The 10,269-nt window shown below is 44.6% G+C and overlaps 1 protein-coding gene across 1 annotated transcript; it reads left to right on the top strand.

Annotated features, from left to right (window-relative positions):
* Positions 1–7,116: 7,116 nt before the first annotated feature.
* LOC133916458 (coronatine-insensitive protein homolog 2-like) lies at positions 7,117–10,162 on the top strand. The gene is made up of 3 exons (XM_062360137.1): positions 7,117–7,933; positions 8,373–8,859; positions 8,978–10,162. The coding sequence occupies exons 1-3, from the start codon at positions 7,431–7,433 to the stop codon at positions 9,761–9,763; spliced, it is 1,776 nt and encodes a 591-aa protein (XP_062216121.1). The 5' UTR covers positions 7,117–7,430; the 3' UTR covers positions 9,764–10,162.
* Positions 10,163–10,269: the final 107 nt, after the last annotated feature.

Here is a 10,269-nt window from a genome sequence, read left to right as displayed (position 1 = left end):
CCCGCAGTTTCTCATTAACAACGATTAATTATCTCAAAAACTACAGCTTATGATTTTGAGATGTTACATAATCCTGAGTTTAACGAGTAAATTCTTAAAAAGAATGACCAATTAAAGGACGATAACTCGGTTAGAGTTACCCCTCTGGTCGAGTCATCAGGCGTGGTGGTTTCTCGAGATGGTGGTTGCGAGGATGTAACAGATATCTCTTGAAAAAGACCATCCATATAGATCCAACGTTAGCAGATATTTGCACGATGATAGAAAAATTATCGATTACTGAAATATTTGATTTCACTACCAAAGGACTTCTTCGCTTGCGTTTGAGGGGGCTCGGATCATATAGTGGATCAAATGACGGGGACAATCTCTTTGGTTGGTGAGACCCCTCGGCTTCTCGAGTGACTGGTTCCTTCCCTTGTCGCTAGCACCTAAAGAAGTATCATCAAGACCAAGGACCTCATTTGTGAGGATATGCTATTGACGGAGGACTGGAGCCTGTGATAAAAAACGAGAAGTCAGATCCAACAAATAACAAACAACCCTATCTTCCTACTTAAGGAATCCGCACTTCTGGTCAAGGATTCGCAAGGGAGTAGGGCAGAATGTAACACTCCGTCACTTTGTCAGAAAAGAGTTTGTTTAGACGAACAATAACTTCTTGCGGAGATACAGCTGAAATGGAAATGAGAAAATTCATTCGAAAGAGCTTGACTGCAATAACAAATGCAGCAAAATGCAAAATAAGTCTTACATTTGGTCACATCCCTGAAGCCATCTTTGACTCCATTGTCCTCCCAGGCCAAGTGTTCCCACACCTTCAAGAGGTTCAACCTCCGACTGATAAAATCCTTGGTCACATGCCATCCAGTTAGGCTGGATTGCTTAAGCATACCGATTCGATTAGCATAGTAGGAGGTGTGGCTGGTCTCGCGGTGTTTCTTCGTCCAATATAGGACTTGGCAGGGAAGAAGGCCTCTATAGACTAAGGGGAACTCGACCGGATTAGGATTAGAGACATAAAACCAAAGTTTTTTCCAATCTCTCGATCAGGAGAAAATCAGGGGAACTAGGATGTAGGAATTCTTCATTATGTTTCTCCGTTGAAAATTACATCCCCCAACACTTTTATTCTCCTTAAACCTTTTCATCTGGTAAAAGTACTAGAATAAATTCAAACTTGGCTCGATGCCGAGGAAGGCTTCACAGAGATGAACAAAAACGCTAAGTATGGTGATAGAGTTCAGGTTTAGGTGGTGAAGCTCGATTTGGTACCAATCGAGTACATTAAAGAAGAACTTGGAAGGAGGGACGTTGAACCCACAACGGAAAAACGATTCAAAAACCACGAATTCATGATCAATTTTGCAGGTTGGGAACTAGTCACTGGATGCAGGCCTCCATTGAACCAGATCGCGACAAGGTACTATTCCTTCAACCTCAAGCTCCTTCAGCCTTGATTCTTGCATCATGGAGGCCTACCATGTCTCAGTCGAGAGCTCTGTCTCATCAAGCTGCTTGGGCACGGCATCAGCGGATTTCACGTCGGACTCCTCTGGCGAGGAGGAAGCGGGGGTCTTCAAAGGAGAATCGAATCCATGGTTTCCTGGTGGCGGCGAGTGTATGGGAGGAGAAAGATGGAAGCTTGTGCGAGAAGGCTGGCGATGAGAGTAAGGAATAACTGCTATAGTTCCGGCTAGTACGAGTAAATAGCCCAAAACTTATTGTCTTTCGGCAACCACACATATCTTCGTGACGCCTCGATCGGTATGAAAGGTGAAGTGATGATATCGTACGAATCTCTGCACGCATTGAATGCGTCTATACCCATCGACTCAAATTTCGAAAGGTTTTTAACTCTACTTAGAATCGGGTGTTGACTAATCAAGCTTTTAGTCCTTTCTTGAGCTTCAAGTGTGGTTAACAGTAGGACGCTCGATCCAATCGTGTTTTCACTCGAGACTCAGAATAGGATATGTTCTTACTCGATTCTTTCGACGGCAATCCTGAACCATCTTACTTGATCAGGCTTAGACTTAGCAGTACTTAAGTGAAAAATTGCAGAAACCCTTCCTCTCGAACAGAGTTAGGAGGCTACTGTCGTATATCTAACTATATGGTATATACGCATAAAGAGTATACTATATACGGATAAGATATGACGTGTACATGTTTAACAACTCTGTATATTACAGAATCGAATCGGTGGTGGCTGATACTCTCGGAGATCTAGTAGGCACAGACTAGAAATGTCTCAATTGGTTACCTAACTTGAAAACAACTAGCTTCCTAGTCAGATTTATCTGATCTTTCTTAGTAGACAAGATGAAGGACTCCCTGTCGACTACGACGAGATAGGAAATGATATATGACCCCTATATAAGACGGAGACCCAGACTCCAAAAGGGACTCTCTTTCTGGAGGAACACAATTCATCTGTAACTTGACGCAAGCACTCGAGCCACAAGAGATATTTGATAACTTATCACTAGTCTAGTTTAGATCTCATCTACTTCTTGTAATAGATTTAGATACATTATCTGTACTATAGTGAATATAGATACATCATTAACCATATAGTATAAAATATTAATTTAATTAGGAGGTCGAACCTATATATATCATAAGTGTCTCGTCTCTTATTTGATTTTTGGATCACGAAAAATATCTGTTATTCTTACGAGCATGTTATCGAGGAAAAACACACACCGCATCACACTTCCCTTCTGGAATCTAGTCAGATATTCTCGCTAAAAAAGATGGGTCTAAACACAAGGTGGCACTTACAGGATCAACCAATTGGTAGGCATTACAAGATATAGTGGCGAATTTCACTGGCAAACACTGAAACACGTACCAATCTACTAGTAGGCGTTACCAGATCTAGCGACGGATTTCTCTGGCAAACACTGGGCTCCGTGTCATCCTATCCCGTGCCACTTTAACGGTGCGACAGCGGCCGTGCACGGCTGCGAGCTATCATTCTGCCTGGCCTTCTTCCGGTAGACCTCCCACTTCGGGGTCGGGGACGAGGTGCCTTTCCGGGCCGAGAGGACACGGGAGCGGCCGCGCGCCGATCGATTCCCGCACCCGGCAGGCACCCCACCCAGTCATGTGGGCGTGCCTGGAAAGTGCGCGCGCGCGCGTCGCCTTTCGCCGAAAGTGCCCAACCCCTTGTGCGGTTCTGCCCAGGCCCAACGTACTCGATGGCTGTCTCTTTCGACGCCGTTTCCCGTGCCCTGCACCGCAAAACGGTCGAAAAGCACGTCTGTCGTGCGTGCTCGCTCGCTGGCTGCTCTCTCAACTCATCAGCCGGCACCACACCACACGCAGGCGTGCAGCGCCACGAAACAAGCGCTATTTCCGAGTCTAGTAGAAGCGCTCATGTCTTTTTGGTCGGTGAAGAGACGGTTTGGCAAATAAGCTCGCAGAGTGGAATGTTACAACAGTTCGTAGTTTTTAAGTTTCCAGAGTAATTTTATAGAAATACTTTTTTAAATAAACTAAATATTAGGAATAAAAAATTAGTTTATTCTGATTCAATTCTCTCGTAGAATCACTTATTTAAAAAATTTATTAAAAAAAACTTTAATCATATAATTATTTTTCTTTACCAATCACTTCTCATAGAAATTTTAAATAGGAAGATGTTTATCAAAGAGGCCTAACATGATATCAGACTTTGCCGTTCGTTACGGGGATGATATTTTTTGTCAGCGTGATAGTTCCCGATCGAAAGCGTAGCGCATTGGCTGGCCCAAGAAGGAATCAGGATTTTCATTCCCATCAGCGCTCCAACGGTTTTCCTTCACGGTTTCTGTCATGAAGGGATTTCTAAGATCATTCCCTCTAAGACGGGATTATCTCTCCTTTACCTTCTCTCAAAATGAAGTCGTTGGAGATGAGAGAAAATAAAAAAAATAGAAATAGAAAAGGGAATCAGAAAAAAAATAAAATGAAGAAAATATGATTAGATAGTCTAACCTCGGACCAGAGCCTGTGGCTGACAGCTCGAGTGCTCCTCTCTCCTCTAATCCACGGTGTATTAAAGCTCAAGTGTTCTTCTGTCCTCTCACGATGCATTGGGAACGCACATGCTGTCATTCACACACCCCGTATTCGCCGTTCAGCCGTACGTTCTGCGCATGCGTTTAGCCAAATGGTAATGACTAAACGTGAGCAATTAGCGGAGCCAGTCCTCTTCGCAGCCACAACAAAACCATGGCTGCTCGCAAGGAAAGCAAAGAACACGAGACTCCGAGCGCCGCGGCCGGGGCGAGGACCGGTTAAAAAACAGGGGCTCCTGAAGAACGTGCCGCAATCTGAGCAGGGGACTTGCGATCGTCCACGAGCGCTCGCGGCATCCCCGGACCCCCCCCCCCCCTCCAGTCCTCCGCCCTTGTGCCAGGTTGCTATGGAACGCACAAAAACGTGCTCACACGACCGCGTCCGCCTATTTTGATGCTTCCCGCTCTCTGCATTTAGCACCATCAAACCGGTCCCGTCCACCGATGGAACTTCCATTTCTTCCATCCTCGGCCGGCCGCCGGAGGGCCGTCGTGCCCCCCATCGCCCACCCAACTCTTTCTCTCTCCAATTCCGTGTCGCAAGCCAAGAAGATCAGGACATGGCGGCTGGGAGATCGTCGGGTGTTCGTGTTGTGCCCGTTGCTTCCTTAACGCGCCAATGGGTGATTCTCTTTCTCGATAACTTCGTCCCTTCTGAACTCTTGTTTTCGTGTATATCTTTCACTAATCATGTGTCCATGGATCGAAATATGAACAGCAAATTCGTTGGGCCAACAGGTTGATCGATAGTCGTAGGCCAACAACATTGCCATCATATGGCTTGTCAATCGAAATGCCACCGTCCAGTGCCTCGATCTATCAGTTTCTGCGTTTGTCCGTCTCGTCCAGCTCCAGGTACGTTCCCTATCGAATTCCCCTTTTCATGGGAAACTTTATTTTTAAGAGAATAAATTTGTTAAAAATATGCCTAATCAGTACTTCAAAAATTTGTGTCGCAGAACCGTTTACATACCTTGTTCAGAAGTTCGATGAATCAATTGCATTGCAGCCAAATAGTCTTTGACAAGCCAGGCGCACACATTTTGGTGGCACACACACATTAATTATTGTTAACGACTTTTGAAATGCTTTGATTCATTACAGTGCACTGAGATAGGATCTGCAACAAGGCAGACAACTAATGTTTCGAATTACTAGCAAGTGGGGAATTTATCTCGTTTGGTTTGAGAGGAATGAGATGGTGATGCCATCCTAATCAACCTAACACGCTTGTCATCCAAGAATTAGTCAAATGTTTAAGACATTGACTACCATAATAAATATAATAATATTGAAATTTATCATGTAAAAAAAGATATATGCACGATTATATTGGTTTTTGCTAACAAATTGTAAATAGTATAAGTAAGCCAGCGATATATGTCAGAGATTGTATCAATAGCCAAAACAACAAGTAAAAGAAAATGGAGAAAGTACTTCCTCCAACCCAAAATTGATGAGGTCAAATCATGCGGTCAAACTTTTTAAAATATTGACCACTACAATACATGTAAGTATTTAGATTTGTCATCTAAGAATAGTACAATATATAACAAAAAATATTTCCGTATTGTTGTAGATTTATTCATTCTTGCTACTACATTATTTTGAAAGGTAAGTGTTCAAATGTACTGAACATTGTGCCACGGCGAGCAAAAGAAACTTAGGGAGTTACCAAATTGCATTTATCTGCAATTCCAAACTCAAATACTATATGCACAATTATTTTTCTCCAGATAATGAATGGGGACCTTCGGGGATATCTAACATTTAATCAGATGACACACATTTTTTGGACGGTGAAACAAACCTTAGCCTTCCATCTAAGTGATACTATATTCCACATTAACAATGAAACTGGAATGATATATGGTGTTTGTTAAGGTATACATTAATTTTCCAAAATAAACGCATGTCTGCCCTCCAAAAATAAATAAATGCATGTCTGTAATATATGCAAATCGGACCACATTCGGAGCTAGCTTAGGTTAAATATATGGGAAGAACCATGAGTAATTCTCATGAAATAACCCTTCATATGTACCATTTTAAAGATGGCTAAATGGCCAAGCAAGTCAGGAGTTGTTCGGTTGCATGTCGAGATGCCAAGCTGCCAGGCCGACTTTTGGAGCCACTGCCCGAGCAAGCCAACCCGTGAGAAACGGGTAAGAGTCTGTAAAATGCACCAGTTGTATCAGATCGTGTTAATCAAATAGTTACTATATAAAATTAGATCATATTTTTTCTTAAAAATATATTTAATCTCATATTATTTATTTTTTATATTTAGACGTCTAATATTTGTCATCCATATATTTAAAAATATATTTAATCTTCTATTATTTATCTTTCATACTAGACATCTAATATTTATTTTTCATATATTTACCACCGGATTTCTCTAGAGACTGCACCATCACTGTCTACTATAGAGGTTGCCTCTATCACGCTATCTTAATACCAAAATATTATGTAATAATTATTTTTACCTCTTCATAAAATTAATCACTATCTTGATCTACCTCACAACGTTGTTATAAACGAACAACTTTGAATGATACGGTCCCTTACACCTTTATATCCGGATACTCACGTTCTCCTCTATTGTGAAATTACACGATTATATTGTAAAATTCATGTGTGCAAATCCTTTTTTATTATGCTATTTTTTTTAATTTTTTGAAGGGTTATATCGTGTACTACAGATGCAGTTAATAGTGTTTATATAGGTTTGGCTTGGGATCTTGACAGGTTAGGCCGGATCCACCCACTACAACTTATATCTAAATGATCCTATTCACGATGTTTTGAGACTTTTGCGGGCTTCCAATGTCCAAGACACACAAGTGCATTCCATGACCATCTATTTTGAGCAGCAATGCTGAACGGCGCAATCGATCATGACCCAGTCAAGGTCGGCAGGTGCTTGCGCTGGCGTGGTGTTGATGTGAGCGCCGAGCGCGAGCTTGCCGAAGACGATGTTGACGAACATGTGCCATTTTATATAGGTACTGTAGCTCGTAACAGAGCGGAACTGTTACAGCAAGAGTATAGACTACGGTAGCCGTGAGCTGGAAATAAAATAAATAGTCGGTAGCTCCGGACCCACGCGTCAGTCGTGGCGGCCGCATCGCCTCGCCCCCATTGGTGGATAGCCCATAGGCGCGCAGTGACCGGGGTGGCCGTTCCCCTCGCCCAGCCGCACAGCACCTGGAGAAAAAGGCTTCACTTCGCGTATTCCCCACCTCTCCTTTCCCTTCCTCGCCCACTCCACCCCATCCCGTGCAAATCTGCAGCGAGAGCGAGGGCGAGGGGGAAGCAGATCGGCGGGCGGTCGCGGCGCGGCGTAGCTCGGCTGGCTCGATGGGCGGCGAGGGCGAGGACGGGGAGCGGCGGCTGGGGCGGATGCTGAGCTTCGGGATCCCGGACACGGCGCTGGGGCTTGTGATGGGGTGCGTGGAGGACCCCTGGGACCGCGACGCCATCTCGCTGGTGTGCCGCCACTGGTGCCGCGTCGACGCGCTCAGCCGCAAGCACGTCACGGTGGCCATGGCCTACTCCACCACGCCTGAGCTCCTGTTCCGGCGCTTCCCGTGCCTCGAGTCGCTCAAGCTCAAGGCCAAGCCCCGCGCGGCCATGTTCAACCTCATCTCCGACGACTGGGGCGGGTCGGCTTCGCTGTGGATCCGGCAGCTCTCGGCCTCCTTCCACTTCCTCAAGGCGCTCCACCTGCGCAGGATGATCGTGTCCGACGACGACATCGACGTCCTCGTCCGCGCCAAGGCGCACATGCTCGTCTCGCTCAAGCTCGACCGCTGCTCCGGCTTCTCCACACCCTCCATCGCCCTCGTCGCCCGCTGCTGCAAGTAAATCCCCCATTCCCCCTCCCCTTCTGTAATTAACTAACTAGCTCATGTACAGTTTCCCGTTCATCTCTTAAAAAGTAAATTACGGTTTCACCTGTTCTTAAAGTAATTGAGGATGGGATGTTTCCTAAAGGGTTGACAGATAAGGTTTTTTTAATCCCTCAGAAAGGGGAAAGGTGCATTTAATGTGCTGCTTTTTCCATGACGCAAAGCATCTCACTATAAATTCACCCCGGGAGATTTCTAGCTTGGAACAGTAATTAGGAAATGGTAAGCATTAAATTCCATTTGTTCTGGTTCCCTATATTTCAGCTTTGCTTGGTGGAGCTCAGTTCTGATAGAAATAGACCATATCAAGGGTGCTGTAGATTTTAGTAGGAGAACATACATTCTAGACTTGGGCTCCACATTACCCAGCCATGTCTGTTGTAATGTGCAGGAAACTGGAAACGCTGTTCCTGGAAGAAAGCTCAATCGCTGAGAAAGAGAATGATGAATGGATTCGCGAGCTTGCTGCAAACAATTCTGTTCTCGAGACACTGAATTTCTATTTGACAGATCTCAGGGCATCCCCAGAGTATCTTACCCTCCTTGTACGCAGTTGCCAAAGGCTGAAAACTCTGAAGATTAGCGAATGTCCAATGCCTGACCTGATCAGTTTGTTCCGTACAGCACAAACACTTCAAGAATTTGCTGGTGGTTCCTTTGACGATCAGGATCAGGCTGTGGAGAGTAGAAATTATGAGAACTACTATTTCCCCCCCTTGCTACACCACTTGAGTTTGCTCTACATGGGAACTAAGGAGATGCAGATACTATTTCCGTATGCTGCTGCACTCAAGAAGTTAGACCTTCAATTTACATTCCTTTCCACAGAGGATCACTGTCAGATAGTTCAGCGCTGCCCCAATCTAGAAATTTTAGAGGTATTTTGAAGATTGTTATACATGCCTTTATCTTTTCTGTTTGGAGGTAGCAAAAGTAAATATGCTATTTCAAATGTGTTGTATTGATGTTCCTTTTTTTTTCTGTGGAAACAAACAGGTAAGGGATGTGATAGGGGATCGAGGATTAGAAGTTGTTGCGCAGACCTGCAAGAAATTACAGAGGCTCAGAGTGGAGAGAGGAGATGATGAACAAGGAGGTCTTGAGGATGAACAAGGTAGGATTTCACAGGTTGGGTTGATGGCTATAGCCCAAGGCTGCCCTGAGTTGACATACTGGGCAATACATGTCTCGGACATTACAAATGCAGCTTTAGAGGCCATTGGTACATCCAGCAGAAATCTTAATGATTTTCGCCTTGTCTTGCTTGATAGAGAAGCACGGATAACCGAATTGCCACTCGACAGTGGTGTTCGCGCTTTGCTGAGAGGTTGCACCAAACTCCGCAGGTTTGCATTTTATGTGAGACCTGGGGTTTTATCTGATGTTGGCCTTGGCTACATTAGCGAATTTAGTAAGAGCATTCGTTACATGTTGCTCGGTAATGTTGGTGAGTCTGATCAAGGACTGCTGCAATTCTCAAAAGGTTGCCCAAGCTTGCAAAAATTGGAGCTGAGAGGTTGTTTCTTTACTGAGCGGGCATTGGCCATTGCTGCGTTACAGCTTAAGTCACTGAGATATCTGTGGGTGCAAGGATACAAGGCATCTCCAACTGGCGCCGATCTTATGGCAATGATACGCCCCTTCTGGAACATTGAATTTATTGCTCCAGACCAAGATGAACCTTGCTCAGAGGGTAAAGCTCAGATTCTGGCATACTACTCCCTTGCTGGAAGGAGGGCAGATTGCCCACCGTCGGTAATTCCACTCTACCCCGCATGTTGAGCGTACATATTTTTTGTTGCCAGACTGCGGCTCATGGTAAGTATAGGTCCATGGCACCAAATATCTGCAAAGTCAATGGTAACCCCTATTCTGCTTGTTGAGGGAATTCGGACATTCCACTGCACCGAACCCCAAAGCTAGCTTAAAGCAGGATAGCTGTTTAGCCTGAGGAACAGAGCGCTTTCCGGACTAAGAACAGTCATGCATATCTGGAGGCAGCTCTTCTGCATCAGCTTAGCCCAACTGGCCAACATGGATATGTAAACCTCACTTTTTTAACTAGGTTTGGACATACAATTTTGTAATAATGTGCTCTGTTTAGTGTATCTTATCATTTTTGGATTCTTCAGCTGTATGCCGTATTATTGCTATATGAACAAGTATGTCAATTAGTTACTTCACGGTCTGACTACCTATGATTCGGTGGAGTACTATTCACTGTTCTTCTTATTTGGTCTGTGTAAAGTGCTGGTGAGTCATACGGGGCCAAGTTGCTCCGCATCTGG

The sequence above is a fragment of the Phragmites australis genome, chromosome 4, assembly GCF_958298935.1.
Source record: "Phragmites australis chromosome 4, lpPhrAust1.1, whole genome shotgun sequence".
In the NCBI taxonomy this organism is placed as follows: Eukaryota; Viridiplantae; Streptophyta; class Magnoliopsida; order Poales; family Poaceae; genus Phragmites; species Phragmites australis.
Note: the sequence above shows the minus strand (reverse complement) of the source record. Positions and strands in the feature narration are given on the sequence as shown.

Bases quoted from the DNA above. Each gene is read 5' to 3' on its own strand.
- LOC133916458 (XM_062360137.1), top strand. From the start codon at position 7,431: ATGGGCGGCGAGGGCGAGGACGGGGAGCGGCGGCTGGGGCGGATGCTG. The intron at 7,934-8,372 runs GTAAATCCCCCA...TGTAATGTGCAG, and splicing joins CTCGTCGCCCGCTGCTGCAA to GAAACTGGAAACGCTGTTCC. The intron at 8,860-8,977 runs GTATTTTGAAGA...GGAAACAAACAG, and splicing joins CCAATCTAGAAATTTTAGAG to GTAAGGGATGTGATAGGGGA.